This window comes from Hippocampus bargibanti, linkage group LG04, assembly GCF_051943395.1.
Source record: "Hippocampus bargibanti isolate YZ-2025 linkage group LG04, ASM5194339v1, whole genome shotgun sequence".
NCBI classification, from domain to species: Eukaryota; Metazoa; Chordata; class Actinopteri; order Syngnathiformes; family Syngnathidae; genus Hippocampus; species Hippocampus bargibanti.
Window position 1 is genome coordinate 1,555,001 of NC_142737.1, and position 16,287 is coordinate 1,571,287.

The 16,287-nt window shown below is 37.1% G+C and overlaps 1 protein-coding gene across 1 annotated transcript in view; it reads left to right on the top strand.

Annotated features, from left to right (window-relative positions):
• LOC148898669 (transmembrane protein 132C) overlaps positions 1 to 16,287 on the top strand; it is a 128,932-nt gene that overhangs the window by 98,412 nt on the left and 14,233 nt on the right. The window contains exons 6-7 of the mRNA XM_088993477.1: positions 3,913 to 4,099; positions 14,296 to 14,439. Of these exons, the coding sequence (XP_088849603.1) occupies positions 3,913 to 4,099; positions 14,296 to 14,439 (331 nt within the window). The remainder of the gene's footprint in view (positions 1 to 3,912; positions 4,100 to 14,295; positions 14,440 to 16,287) is intronic.

Genomic DNA, 16,287 nt, shown 5'->3' on the forward strand with positions numbered 1-16,287 from the left:
CCTACGCATCAGAAAAGCTAAAAGGAGCGGCGGCGTGTTAAATGCGCATCCGCGAGAGGAGGCGCAATCAGCCGAGTGGAAAAAAAAAACAATGTGTCCACGCTGACAGCTGCCATCCAGGTGTTAGCCGTGTCGACAAAACAACACGTTTAGCAACAAAAACAAAAGAAAAAAAATGACATGAAAACCTTCAAAGGAACACAGTTTGGCGTAGCGCCGTTTGCGTAGCATCGTTAGCTTGCGTTTGCTAGCGGGAGAGTCTCATACACGGTGGCTAGCGTGGAATTGCTAGCTCACGGTCGGATGTATGATTGTTAGCTTAAAATAGAGTACAACCGTGAGTCATTATTTTGCAGTTTGTGTTAATACTTTGGGCGTGTCACCCATTTATAAATTAGTTTTGATCTATCGCACGTTAATAATAATAATAATAATAATAAATTTCATTTATAAGCGCCTTTCAAAACTCTCAAGGTCACTTTACAGTCACAGCATAAGTTTTCTGTGGGTGAGCAGCGGCAGCCACACGCGCCAGCGTTCACTCAACCCGGAAGTAAATAGGTAGAAACCTAGCTAGCCAGCTAGTAGATAGCTAATAGATAGCCTACAGATAGCTAACTAGATAGCTAGCCACTTAGATAGCTCTATAGCTAATAGCTAGCTCCCTAGATAGTTAGTTAACTAATACAATGAATGTCACTATGAAACACACAGATAGCAAGCTAGCTAGCCAGCTAGTAAATAGCTAATAGATAGCCTACAGATAGCTAACTAGATAGCTAGCCACTTAGATAGCTCTATAGCTAATAGCCAGCTCCCTAGATAGTTAACTAATACACTGAATGTCACTATGAAACACACAGATAGCAAGCTAGCTAGCCAGCTAGTAGATAGATAATAGATAGCCAACATATAGCTAACTAGATAGCTAGCCACTTAGATAGCTCTATAGCTAATAGCTAGCTCCCTAGATAGTTAGTTAACTAATACAATGAATGTCACTATGAAACACACAGATAGCAAGCTAGCTAGCCAGCTAGTAGATAGATAATAGATAGCCAACATATAGCTAGCTAGATAGCTAGCCACTTAGATAGCTATATAGCTGATAGTTAGCTAGATAGTTAGTTAGCTAATACACTGAATGCCACTATTAAATACACAAATAGCTAATAGATGGCCAACAGATAGCTAGATAGCTATCCATTTAAAAAGCTATGTAGCTGATAGCTAGTTAGCTAGTACACTGAATGTAACTAAATAAAAAAAAATTATAAGTTGTCTTATGAAATGTTATTTCACAAAATGTAGCCTTGTTCGAAAAAAATTGACATTCATAACAGGTGACACGGAGGTTTAAAAAATTGTGTCAAAAAACAAAATGTCGCAAAAATCGTACGCAACAGTCAACGCCGCTTTCCATCGAGCACGGTTTGAGTAGCTAGCACGCCAAGGTTAGCCTAGCATGGTTCGCTACACAACAACCTGATTTTTCTAAGCTTATGATTGTGCCCGTCCGTGAATAATGATTATTTGTGTCGGACATTTTGCTACTCATCCGAAAGGTTCTCAGCAAACTCAAATTGTGCCGGTAACCCTGGTCCTATATCCTTAATGGACAGAGGTGGACCAGGTGCCAGACCTCTGCTCCAAGAGTATATAGCTAGCTATCTATTAGCTATATAGCTAGCTAACTCGCTATCTTAGTCAGGAAACTTATTAGCTGTCTAGCTAGCAATCTATCTATTAGCTATCTAGCTATCTATTAGCTCCGGAGGCTCCAAGGTATCTAGCTAGCTATATAGCTAATAGATAGCTAGCTAGATACTCTTGGAGCCTTTGGAGCTAATAAATAGCTAGATAGCTAGCTATCTATTAGCTCTATAGCTAGCTAGATAGCTATTTAAGTCAGGAAACATATTAGCTATCTAGCTATCTAGCTATATATTTGATATCTAGCTATCTATTAGCTAGCTAGCTAGCTTTCGATCTTTTTGAGTTATTCCGGGTTGAGTGAACGCTGGCGCGTGTGGCTGCCGCTGCTCACCCACAGAAAAACTGATTCTGTGACTGTAAAGTGACCTTGAGAGTTTTGAAAGGCGCTTTTGAATGAAATGTATTATTATTATTATTATTATTATTATTTTGATTGACAGCTCTGCCAGCAGATGACAACTTTTTTGATGCCTTTAATTGACGTTTCCATCGCCATGACGCACATTAGCGGCACACAATATTTTTTTTTTCATATATTTATACGTCCATTAGCACAAATTAATTTTACGGCTCACATTTATGGAGACAATTTACTTTGATGATTAAGACATTCCAAACCCGGAGATGATCAGATGGCAGAAATACGAGTGTTGCTTTTTTTTTTTCACCAATATTATCATCATAATTAGCAAAAGGAGCTAACGGCATTTTTAAAAATGTTAATTTTAATCGCTTTTCGACATTCCCATCGCGACTTTAATGACATGCCAATGATTAAAAACGGAGAAAATGGACTCATTGAGGAAATCGTTTTCTATTAAAAAAAAATATGATCATAAAAATACACTCCCTCAGATTTACGAGCATCAAAGTAGCATCAACAATTAAGTTATATGTATTGTTGTTATTGCAAAACCTAGAATGTAATACTTTGGCAACATAACCAGAAACCGGAGGGTGAAAAAAAAAATGACACAGTACTTGGCAAATAAATTGTGCCATTCCCACGCCGGCGCACACGCCCGCACACGGACGTGGTGGATATCCAGCTGTGTTATCATCAACGTCCTTGTCACTTTCTGAATGAGCCGACTTGACTGAGGCGCAGCTGCCAAAAAAAAAACAAGCCATGAATCACTTGACGATTTTTAGTTTCTTTCCTTCATTTTAAAGGCACAAAAAAAGTCTGGAGATTTCGACAAAAAGTGTTAACTCGTTCACTGCCAGACGATGTGCAAAAATGTGTCCGCTCCAGTGCCAGGGTTTTTGTCATTGGCACTTGAATTCCAGGACCCACAGAATACCGAGTTATGATGTCATAAAAATTAAATTAAATTAAATTAAATTAAATTAAATATAAAATATAAAATATAAAATATAAAATATAAAATATAAAATATAAAATATAAAATATACAAAATATACAAAATACAAAATGTAAAATGTGAAATGTGAAATGAAATGTAAAATGAAATGTAAAATTGTATTGGATTGTATTGTATTGGATTGGATTTGTCAAATGAAATATGAAATAACAGATGAAATAAAATATAAAATATAAAATAAAATATTAAATAAAATATAAAATAAAATTTAAAATAAAATATAAAATAAAATATAAATGAAATCTGAACTAAAATATGAAATAAAATATGAAATAAAATATAAAAGAAATATAAAATGACATAAAATATAATATAAAATAAAAAATCTAATAAAATGTGAAATAAAATGTGAAATAAAATGTAAAATAAAATATACAATGAAATATACAGTGAAATGGAAAATAAAATATACAATAAAATATACAATAAAATAAAAAATAAGTATAAAATAAAGTACAATATAATATAAAAAAATAAAAATATGAAATACAATCAAAATAAAATATTAAATACAATATGAAATATATATATATATATGAAATATATATATATAGGAAAAATTACATAATAAATATACAATAAAATAAAATATACTCTAAAATAAAATAAAAAATACACAATAAAATAATAAAATAAAATCTTACATAGAATCTTAAATATAAAATAAAATATGAACAAAAATAAAATATAAAATACAATCTAAATAAAATATGAACAGAAATACAATATAAAATAAAATATAACCTATATAAAATATAACCGCTGCGTTTGCAATTTTATTTTGCTAACTGCTAATTGTTATCTCTTCCAGGTTCGAGAGTCCGTCATACGAGGTGATGCAGTTGGACTTTGAGGTGGACAACGTGATCACCTTGGCTCCCACTCAAACTTTGCACTGGAGCGTGGAATACGCGTCGGGGGCGCCGCCCTCCGCCGAGAGGGTCTCGCACCTCTACGTCAGCAACGCCGACATCCAGGGCATCGTCCCGCTCGCACAGGTCAACTTCACGTCTTCGTCTTAGTCTCCTTTGTCCTCTTTTCTAACGACTGAATCGTTCTTCTTCACTTATTACGCTCATTTTTGACACCAAAATCTTTTTTTTCCCCCAAGTAAAGCAAACCTTTCGTTTTTTTTGTACTTGTAAACCAGGCAATAGAAGTACAGTAAAGTCTCGTTATATCGATATTCAAGGGAGTCCGAAAAAATATCGATATAACCGGGACTATCGATATATCCGACCCTGTTTGCATGTAATTTTCTCCGTGCGTGCATAGAAATAGTATCGATATAACCGGGACTATCGATATATCCGATATCGATATAACGAGACTTTACTGTAGTTGGAAAACATCTGTTGATTTGGATTAACGAAAAGCAGCTAGCAGGGGACCGTGTGAGTGAGGGTATTATCGCTGAGGAAGCACGGCCACTTCACTCGCATATCATCAACAGGCAACTACCATCACAAAGTATCACAAAATGTACAAAAAACTGCTTTATTATACTGTACAGTTAATTTCCTTCATTACAATACAATAGCACATATATTATATATAAAATAAGGAATATTTTGTGGAGTTTTAAGGCTTATTTCGTAGAAAATGATGTTTTATGGGGACCTGGGAACGGATTATTTTCATTTTGATGGTTTCTTATGGGAAATAAATGTTTGGCAGACAAACTTTTCGCCTTATACACTGTTTCTGGGAACCAAGTTCGTAAACTGAGATATCACTGTATATCAATTGACTTTTTACATTCTCATGGATTAAAAAAAACATTTCCTGTCTGCCCAAAGCAAATAAAAAATTGGGAAAAAATCCAAAATAAAGGATAGAAAAGGAGGACGGAGCTGCTGCTGCTGCTGGAGCTGCTTTTAAAAGCTCTCTTGCTTCCATTAGCGGCAAGCTAATCTGGCCTGATAGCCCCCCCTTCAGACTGCAAAGCCCCGGTGAGAAAAGGCAATTTTTTTGCGTAGTGGGACATCTGCCTTTTTGCAACAGACAAAAAAACACCACTGCAGCCTGCACTCCAAAACAATCAGAAACGTTAATTTCGGGGGTTTTCGTCCCATTTGTTAGCTTGTTTGTTTTGTTTTTTGTTTTTTTTTGTAAAAATGAGGCAGAAAAAAAACTAAACCAAAAAAACAATAAGACTTGAAATGACAACGAAAATACAGTGCAGTTTCAGTTCATCAAACCAATTTTAATTAAATAAAAATAGTACAGTAAATAGTAAACACTTTTTTTATTTATCTAGCTATCCAGCTATCTAGCTATCTCTCTAGCTAGCTAGCTATTTGCTATCTATTAGTTATCTAGCTGACGAGCTAGCTATCTAGCTAGCTATCAATTAGCTATATAACTGGCTCGCTGACTATCTAGCTAGCTATCTATTAGCGAACTAGCTAGCTTTCTATCTATTTGAGTTACTACCGGGTTGAGTGAACGCTGGCGCGTGTCGCTGCCACTGCCGCTTCTCACCCACAGAAAAACGTATCCTGTGTCTATAAAGTGACCTTGAGAGTTTTGACAGGCACTTATGAATGAAATGTATTATTATTATTATTATTATTATTATTATTATTATTATTATCATATATTTGCTATCTGGATGCTATCTAGGTGCCAACTTGCTATCTATTTGCTCTCTATTAGCTATTTGGATGACTATCTAGCTATCTAGGTGGGTAGCTCGCTATCTAGCTTGCTAGCTGTTAACTTTACAGCTATCTATCTAGCTGGGTAGCTAATATATAGCTACAAATAGCTAATAGATAGCTTTTGAAAGGTGCTTATAAATGAAATTTATTATTATTATTATTATTATTATTATTATTTGCTAGCTATTTGCGATCTATTAGCTATCTGGCTGGCTAGCTGTCTAGCTAGCTATCTATTAGCCATCTAGCTAGGTATCTGTTGGCTATCGATTGGCGAACTAGCTAGTTTTCTATCTATTTGAGTTACTTCATGTCACAAAGAGGGTACAGAAAGTGCTGAATAATGAATGACACTGTGTCATTGTGATGTCATAATATTTGTTATGTAGTTGTTTTTTTTTTAAACTTTTTGTTACTTCTGGGTTGAGTGAACGCTGGTGCGTGTAGCTGCCGCTGCTCACCCACAAAAAAATCTATCCTTCGACTGCAAAGTGACCTTGAGAGTTTTGAAAGGCGCTTAGAAATGAAATGTAGTATTATTATTATTATTATTAATGAAATGAGTCGCCCACGCGGGGTGTGAACCGGTGTCCAATCTAATTAGCATTTAGCGCTAATTGTATAGCATGCCACAAGATTTGGACACACGCACACCCGCACAAATCCACATCTAACTGTGCCTATGTGAAAAAAAAAAACTGCTTTCCTCCTGAACGGATTGTGAATCGAAACATTTGCAAAAAACATGCAAAGAACACAGAAATCACAAAACGGGAGGGCAGGAAAATAATATTTCACGGCACTCCATGTTGTTGCGATGTGATCAATATGCTCGTCACGATACGTCCAAATGCCTTGTCCATCTTTTCCTGTCCTCATCCATCATTCATTATTACTCTATATTATTTTTTTTCACGGCCATCTGTAAATGAATATGCCACACGTGTATTCTTGTCTCCGATTGGCATATCGGTCGCGGAAAAACATACAGATGCTGCCGTCCGGGGCAACGTCCTTTTCATGAATTATTTCAAACGACGCCATAGCGCATTATGCACCCGTCGCGACAGTAATCAAAAGAATGCCGGGGACTACAATAGCCCGCCAGCAGTCCAGACCCGTCACCCATTAAATATCTGGAGCATTATGAAGCGGAAAATACAGGTAACATCTGAGTTACAACCGGGTTCCTTTCCGACAAAATGGTTGTAAGTCAAATGTTGTAAGTTGAAATCCATTCAAAATGGTCGACGTGACGATCGACAATGTCAATCTGTTGTTTTAAAAAAAAAAAATTATCGAATACTATTATATACCAAACTGTTTACAGTTCATTTATAAATGTCATTTTTATCATTTTATATTTCGTATTATTGATTTTTATTAGCTGGCTATCTTGTTATCTAGCTGGCTATCTAGCTATTTAGCTAGTTACTGTATCTATTAGCTATATAGCAAGGTAGCTTTTAGATATCTACTTGCTAGGTATTGGCTATCTAGTCGCTAGCTGTTAGCTAGAATAATAATAATAATAATGAATTTTATTTTAAGCACCTTTCAAAGCTATCAAGGACACTTTACAGTCACAGACAAGCATAGGTACTATAATAAATAAAATAAAATAAAATAAAAAATACAAAGTAAATAAAATACAATCCCAAAATAGAATACAATAAATTACAATTATAAATAGAAATATAGCTAATATCTATTCGCTAGCTATTAGCTATCTATTCGCTAGCTGTTCGCTATCTATTCGCTAGCTAGCTAGCTTGCTATCTATTTGAGTTACTTCCGGATTGAGTGAACGCTGGTGCGTGTGGCTGCCGCTGCTCACCCACAAAAAAAAAAAAAACACAAAAATTATCCTGTGACTGTAAAGTGACCTTGAGTGTTTTGAAAGGCACTTCGAAATCTATTTATTATTTATTATTATTATTATTATTATTATTATTATTATTATTATTATTATTATTATTATTATTATTATTATTATTTATTATATTATATTATATAAATTTGCAAATATAAAACAAATATATTATATTATATATTATATTATTATATTATACAAAACTGTACAGTTAATTTAAAAATGCTATACTTCCCTTTTAGTGTCGTTTTTATCATTTTATACTTGATATTATCGATTTTTATTACTATATAACTATACCTGTAATGTATACAAAACGGTTTACTGTACAGTTAATTTACAAATGTTATACTTACCTTTTACTGTCGTTTTTATCATTTTATATTTCATATTAGTGATTTTTATTACTGGAAAACTGTACCTGTATAGTATACAGAACTGTTTACTGTTCAGTTCATTTATATGTATTATTATTATTATAATATTGTTATTATTATTATAAATGTTATACTTACCCTGCCCTCCCTGCTAACGGCCAGAAGAGGTCGCCCAAGTGCACACCGAAGGAAAAAAGCAGTGTACGACAGGAGATGTTGCTGATAGATAGCTAATAGATATGAAAGCTAAGGAGGATGCGACACTTAGCGAGCACGTACTTTTAGCCCACAAATTGGATCGGTAATAATGTCTCCGACCGCCACCATTATGCGTCCTCGCTCACTCCCCGCCGCTAAAAAGTTAAAAGCCCTAGCGTCCCGCAGTGGGGTTTGTTCTTGTCGGCCATCTTTTATTTATTCAACGTCGTCTCGCTCGTTCGTGCTTCTTTTCCGAGAAAAGTGGCCTCGCAAAATCTAATTCTGCCTGGATTGTCCTTTTTCACAAACGCTAGCGCAAAGCGAAGAGCGTTTTGCTAGCTCCTTGCACGAGCAACACCATTGACAAAAATGTCCGGACAGCGGCTAGTCTTTTCGACTTAAAAAGTGTCCCGTTACTTTTGCCCAAGTGGTGGTGATTCATTTAGAGAGTGACTGGCAACGTGACACTGTTTGCTCCAAGTAATTACTCTGCAGCCGCTAACGCTACGACTTAATAATCAGATGCTAATGAACATTGTCGTCGTGATAAAAGGCATTTATCAGTGACAGATCACACGCCGTTTTCTGGCGTTTTCCCGCTGAGTCGCTGAAAGATACTATAAATTATTTTTTAACAGTATTTTTAATAACAATAATACATTATTACATAATTTCTAAGCGCCTTTCAAAACTCTCAAGGACACTTTACAGTCACTGGATATTTTTTTTGCGGGTGAGCAGCGGCAGCCACACGCGCCAGCTAAGGGTGTTTCTGTGTTGTCTAAGCAACAATTATGTTGATTGGAATTAATGAAAAGCAGCTAGCAGAGGACATTGTGAATGAAGGTATTATCGCCGAGAAAGCACACCAACCTCACTCTGATATCATTAAGAGGCAACGACCATCACAAAGGTCAATAAAATGACTTTATTATACTGTACAGTTAATTTCTTTCATTACAATACAATAGCACATTTATTATACATAAAATAAGGTATATTTTGTGTAGTTTTAAGGCTTATTTAGTAGAAAAGTATGTTTTACGGGGACCCGGGAACGGATTAATCTCATTTTAATGGTTTCCTATGGGAAATGAATGTTTGGAAGACACACTTTTCACCTTACACACACTTTCTGGGAAGCAATTAAGTTTGTAAGCTGAGGTATGACCGTACTAAAAAAAAAAAACAATTTCACGATCACAGACTTGTGTACCTAATGAAGCGACTGGCGATCATCCGAGCGTGAATCGCGCGTTTGACGTCTCAACATTTCCGCGCTCGTAAAAAAATAAAATAAATACAAAATGGCAACACGCTGCACATCAGATTTGCACGCGAGCGCACCCCGGTTGACTTTACGGCTTATTAATGCCACGTCACGCCGTAAACAACAAATACACGCCCGCGCGTCCCTCAAAAGGGGCGGGGGTGGCGTGGCGTGGCGTGAGCCGCCATATGTTTGGGATGGCATCGCATCTCTCCGCATGGCCGCGCACAAATTAAAAACGCGTTTCATTTGATTCTTATGATTGTCCTTTTACGAGCATCTCGACCGGCGAATATGAGAAAGGAGGGACGAGAGGCAAATGGACGGTAAATCACAACACAAGCGAATCGACGGGATAAAAAGGCCGCGAGGCGGGAGGGAGGTTGCAAATGTTTGACACTTGAGTGATAAAACAACATTTAAGAGCTGCCTTTTTTTTATGTGGGCTAGTGGAAGAACTCACAGATACATTTTTTTCTGGGTGTTAAAGGACAACCGACACCATTTTTTTTTGTTTCCTAACTGACATCAGAACAACGTTTTATAGCATCTAAAATACCCAAAACACGTAGTATATTTTTAGTCAAATGCAAAACAGCAATAAAAAATGACTTCAAGTGTCCCAAAACTGCCACAAAATCAGCATGGAACTGGTGAAATTCAGAAAGTCCCGCCCCCTTGTTGGTGACGTAACGCCAGGATACTCCTTCACAAACTGCCTTGCTCCAGAATCAAAATAATGACTTCAGAGAGTTCAGATTCAGAAAAAGCAAAACAGCAATAAAAAATGACTTCAAGTGTCCCAAAACTGCCACAAAATCAGCATGGAACTGGTGAAATTCAGTCCCGCCCCCTTGTTGGTGACGTCACGCCATGATACTCCTTCACAAACTGCCTTGCACCAGAATCAAAATAATGACTTCAGAGAGTTCAGATTCGGAAAAAGATGCTTTCTTGTTACTCATCCAGTTATGAATATGATTCAAATAGTTCTGAAGAGGAAAGCATAAATGTTTGCAATTAATTCAAGAAGTCCTTCCGTATCAATTTGAGCCGTCTGGACTCCAATGTAGCGCCCAGAAAATGCACAAGATGGCGCACAAGCTCCATTGAAATCACTTTAAATGACTTCTGCTGAGTGCATTTTACCGAGATTCCACCGCATATAGCTATATTTTACGTTTTAAGACTCGTGCTGAATATTCAGGAAGTCTTGTTTTCGAGTTGATGACGATGTCCTAAGTGACGTCACAGAGGGAACGCCCCTGACCGAGAAAGCGACACACAATGCATTTTAGGTACTTTTTTTTCATTTGAAAACACCGTTTTGATGGCGAAATTAGAAGGAAAACAACATAAATAACGCGGTGGTGAATCATTGTGTCGCAGCCAATTGCGCTAACACGCATAAAGAAGGTGTAAGTTGACACAAATTCCCAGTGGACAAATCATCCCATTTCCAACGGAGCTTGGGCGCCATCTTGGGCATTTTCTGGGCGCTACATTGGAGTCCAGATACCTCAAAATGACACGGAAGGACTTATTTAATGGATTGCTTTCCTCTTCAGAACTATTTGAATCATATTCATAACTGGATGAGTAACAAGAAAGCATCTTTTTCCGAATCTGAACTCTCTGAAGCCATTGTTTTGATTCTGATGCAAGGCAGTTTGTGAAGGAGTATCCTTACATGACGTCACGAACAAGGGGGCAGGACTTTCTGAATCTTGGAGCTCATTTTGTGGCCGTTTTGGGACACTTTACGTCATTTTTATTGGTGTTTTGCATTTGACTAAAAATATCAGCCTGCGTGTTTTGGCTATTTTAGATGCTATAAAACGTTTTTCTGATGTCAGTTAAGAATCAAAAAATGGTGTCGGTTGTCCTTTAAATGGTGTATTATACTTTGTCTAGTGCAGGGGTGTCAAAGTCATTTTTTGCCGCGGGCCACATTGTAGTTATGGTTTCCTCTCGAGGACCGTTATGAATTTGGGGAAGCCATTAGAATATTTAAATCCCTTCAAATATTACATATAGAGCACACAGCAAATTCATGAATAACTCGTTTTCAAATCTGAAGTCAAGAATAATGACTTTTATTGTGGTTGACATCCAAAAATATGAAATTTTGGCTCAGATTTTAGCAATCATCATGGAATTTAACAAGTTTGATTTGCTTTCGCGGGCCGAAAAAAAATGATGTGGCGGTCCGGATTTGGCCCGCGGGCCTTGACTTTGACACCTGTGCTCTAGTGAGACCTTCTTTGTCCAACTCATGCGCAGTCAATATGAGCATCATTGCTTCAAAACTTAACAAGGCAGTCTTTTAATTAAAACCCATTTTTATTTTCGATCGCTACCTTCAACCGTGTGCACATACGCGCGCGCATGCTAACGGTTGCGCGGAGGCTTGTCTTTCGTCATTCTCGGACACACTCAAGTGAGTCCACGCATGCACCCGAATACATTGGAGACATTTTGCTTTTGCTTGAGAAAAAAAAAAAAAAAAAAACATCTCAAGCAGCGATGCTTGTCAACAGCGCGAAAGGGGATGGCGCGCATTGCTAATCTGGCGCATCGGCGTGTCTGGGGACACAACAACAACAACAACAACAAAACCAGAAGCAACGCTTTGTGTCGCCATTGGTTGACATCACAGTCAAGATAGCGACGTAGCGGATGGCATCTTATCGCCGCATTTCATCACATGACGCACGTTGGCGCGGACGCTAAACATCACTCTTGCTAATCGGGCTGCGGGCTAAACCTTTTCCTTGATATCTTACCTCACTCTCCCCTTTCGTTTTTTTTTTTATTTGTCTTGGTCATGCTTTTAATCGTTTTTATTCCCTCCAGGCTGCCCCCCCCCCCTCACCTGTTCCTCACCTGCTTCACGCTCGCCAAACGTTTCGCGCTCGTCGTTGTTTTTCATAAAATGTGTACTTTGAGTTCTTGGAATGACGAAATGATCTTTGATAAGTCCATATTTTAGAGTCTTTGGTATTGAGGTCACAACAAATAGCAAACTAGTTAGCTCAATCGCTAGCTAGCTCGATCGCTAGCTAGCTCGATCGATCAGCATGGAATTTCTCCAAGTTTGATTTGCTTTTCTGGACCAGCTAGCTCAATTGTTAGCTAAAGCAATCACTAGCGAGCTCGACCACTAGCTAGCTAGCTCAATCGCTAGCGAGCTCAATTGCGAGGTAACTCGATATATGAGCATAGAATTTCCCCAAGTTTGATTTGCTTTCGCGGACCGAATAAAATGATGTGGCGGGCCAGATTTGGCCCCCGGGGCCTTGACTTTGACACCCGTGATGTAAGGGATTAGCCAGCTAGCTAAATAGAAAGAGATCTAGCGAGCCTAATCACTAGCTAGCTAGCTCGGTCACTAGCTAGCTCATTAGATGAGTATGGAATCTCCCCAAGTTTGATTTGCTTTCACTGGCCGAGTAAAATGATGTGGAGGGCCAGATTTGGCCCCAAGGGCCTTTACTTTGACACCCGTGCGCTAGGGTCTTTGAATATTTAGTTTTTAATGTTGACCAAATGAAAAAAGGTCTTGAAATGTTTAATGTACAAAAAAATGTTTTAAAATACATCGACTCAATACATCAATGCCATGCTCTGCCTCGTACGCGGATATGCTAAGCTAACCGCTAACCCTCCAAAACGAAGCAAGACTCTTTTGTGGAAGCCGCGCAGTTCATTTTTGCGTCTCTTTATGGTTATTTATGATGGCCGAGTTGCCCTGGCGCCTCTAATAACACTCACAAAGCTGCCATCCACTAACAATCACCCACAATCACCAGTGTGTGTGTGTGTGTGTGTGTGTGTGTGTGTGTGTGTGTGTGTGTGTGTGTGTGTGTGTGTGTGTGTGTGTGTGTGTGTGTGTGTGTGTGTATAAATACCCCCTTTTGAAAGCGTGGTGGCGTCTAATCGAGATGGACGCCGGCAGGTTGGCAGGCGTCTAATCGCACTCCAGCGCGCCGATTATAATCATGAACGTTTTGGTCCTCCCGTGTTGAGCAAAAGATGGAACCGCCGACGAATTCATCGAAAGCTAATCAATGAAATCAAATTGAAAGGCTATTCTGATCAGCTATTAGTTTCGTGTCAGTTAATGTTAAGATGGATCGGACTATATATTGGTTGTTATCAGTATCATTATCATTATCATTATCATTATCATTATCATTATCATTATTAGTATTATTATTTATTATTATTATTATTATTATTATTATTATTATTATTATTATTACTATTGCGTCTGTGTAGGCACTCTGACTTACAGGAGTGGTCCAGCCAGCGCAACTTTAGTTTGCTGATGAAGCTCTTCAGATGAGAAGCGAAACGTCCGACACCTTCACTTGAGTACAGATAACGGCTAAAGAAACTTTTTCATTATTGTTATTATTATTATTATTATTATTATTATTATACCTTTATAAGCGCCTTTCTTCTTCTTCTTCTTCTCCTTCTTCTTTGTATTATTATTATTATTATTATTATTATTATTATTATTATTATTATTATTATTATTATTAGTAGTAGTAGTAGTAGTAGTATTATTATACCTTTATAAGCGCCTTTCTTCTTCTTCTTCTTCTTCTTATTATTATTATTATTATTATTATACCTTTATAAGCGCCTTTCTTCTTATTATTATTAATTATTATTATTATTATTAATTATTATACCTTTATAAGCGCCTTTCTTCTTCTTCTTCTCCTTCTTCTTCTTCTTGTAACATACTTGCTTGTGTGTGTGTGTGTGTGTGTGTGTGTGTGTGTGTGTGTGTGCGTGATAGGACACGGAGTTGTTGAACACGGCAATCCTGACTGGTCGCCGGGTATCTCTGCCCGTCAAGCTGGTGACGGTGGGGACGGACGGCCTCGTGAGGGAAGTGGACGACTCGCTCAGCTGCAGCTCGGCCGACGTCCACGTCCTCAAAGTAAGCGCCTTTCCTGCTAGCCGCGCGCTAAATTAAAACGACTTTATTATACAGTTTATTGTACAGTATATTTCTTTAATTACAATAAAATTGCACATTTATGATACATAAAATAAGGTATATTTTGTGTTGTTTTAAGGCTTATTCCGTAGAAAATTCTGTTTTATGGGGACCTGGGAATGGATTATACTCATTTTAATGGTTTCCTATGGGAAAGTAATTTTTGGCATACAAACTTTTTCACCTTACACACACTTTCTGGGAACCAATTAAGTTCGTAAGCTGATGTATCAATGTGCCGTTTGCAACTGGACGGGTCAGGAAACATTAGCTATCGAGCTAGAAAGCTATCTATTAGCTATCTAGCTAGCTAAAGAGATAGCTATTAGCAATACAGCTAGCTAGCTAGCCATTTGAGTCAGGAAACATACTTGATATCTAGTTAGCTAACTATCCAATAGCTAGCTATCTAGCATTCTATTAGCTAGCTAGCTTTCTAACTATTTGAGTTACATCCGGGTTGAGTGAACGCTGGCACGTGTGGCTGCCGCTGCTCACCCATAGAAAAATCCTGATCCTGTGACTGTAAAGTGACCTTGAGAGTTTTGAAAGGCGCTTTATTATTATTAAACGAATCAAGATTGAAAATGGATTCTTCCCACGCAGCGTCGTCGTCGCCTTTGTCCTTGCGAAGCGCAAATGAAACGCACCCTGGCCGTGGCGCTTTCAATATGGAAATGATTTCCTTGCACCGTCCGACATTTTTTAAGTGGGATCAATAACGCCGCCCAGCGTGCGTGCCCGGGCGCCTTGGAGCGTGTCTTTGAGGGGTGAGGGTGTACTCTCGCTGATAAAAGATGGAGTCCACGTTTCCGGCACGCCCACTACAACATTTCTTGCGTTCATTGAATTTGTAAGTTAGTCGGGGAGGTGGTGGGGGGGGCATATTGTCTTAATGGTGAGAAAAAATATATATACTTGACTTTATGTAGCTTTCATGTGAAAAAATATCTATATTCTAATAATAATAATAATAATAATAATAATAATAATAATAATAATAATAATAATACATTTCATTTATAAGTGCCTTTCAAAACTCTCAAGGACACTTTAGTGTCACAGAATAAATAATAATAATAATCATCATCATCATCATCAACATTATCATAATAATAATATAATATATAATAACAATAATACATTTCATTTATACGCACCTTTCAAAACTCTCAAGGACACTTTACAGTCACAGGATAAATATATTATTATTATTATTATTATTATTATTATTATCATTAGTATTATTATAAATATTGATAATAATAATAAGAAGAAGACTGCTAATACTAATACTAAAACAATTCTACTAGTACTACTGCCCTTCAAAATTTTCAAGGACACTTTGCAGTCACAGGATAAATAATAATAATAATAATAATAATAATAACAACAACAACAACAACAGCAACAACAATAATAATAATAATAATTACAACAACAGCAACAATAATAATAATAATTACAACAACAATAATAATAATAATAATACTCATCATCATCATCATCATCATCATTATCATATAATGTTACTATTACTTCAAGACGGCGCCGCGAGAGTGGCTGCCTTTCCAGCAGCTCATGTATTTTGTTTTTCTACTTTCATTCCTTTCATCACTTTGCTGCTGTGAAATGTAAATTTCTCCACTGTGAGACTAATAAAGGCATATCCAATCCAATCCAATCCAATTACAGTTACTGTTACTACTACTACGACTACTACTAATCAGAATCAGAATCAGAATCATCTTTATTGCCAAGTATGTATATTATATTATTATTATTATT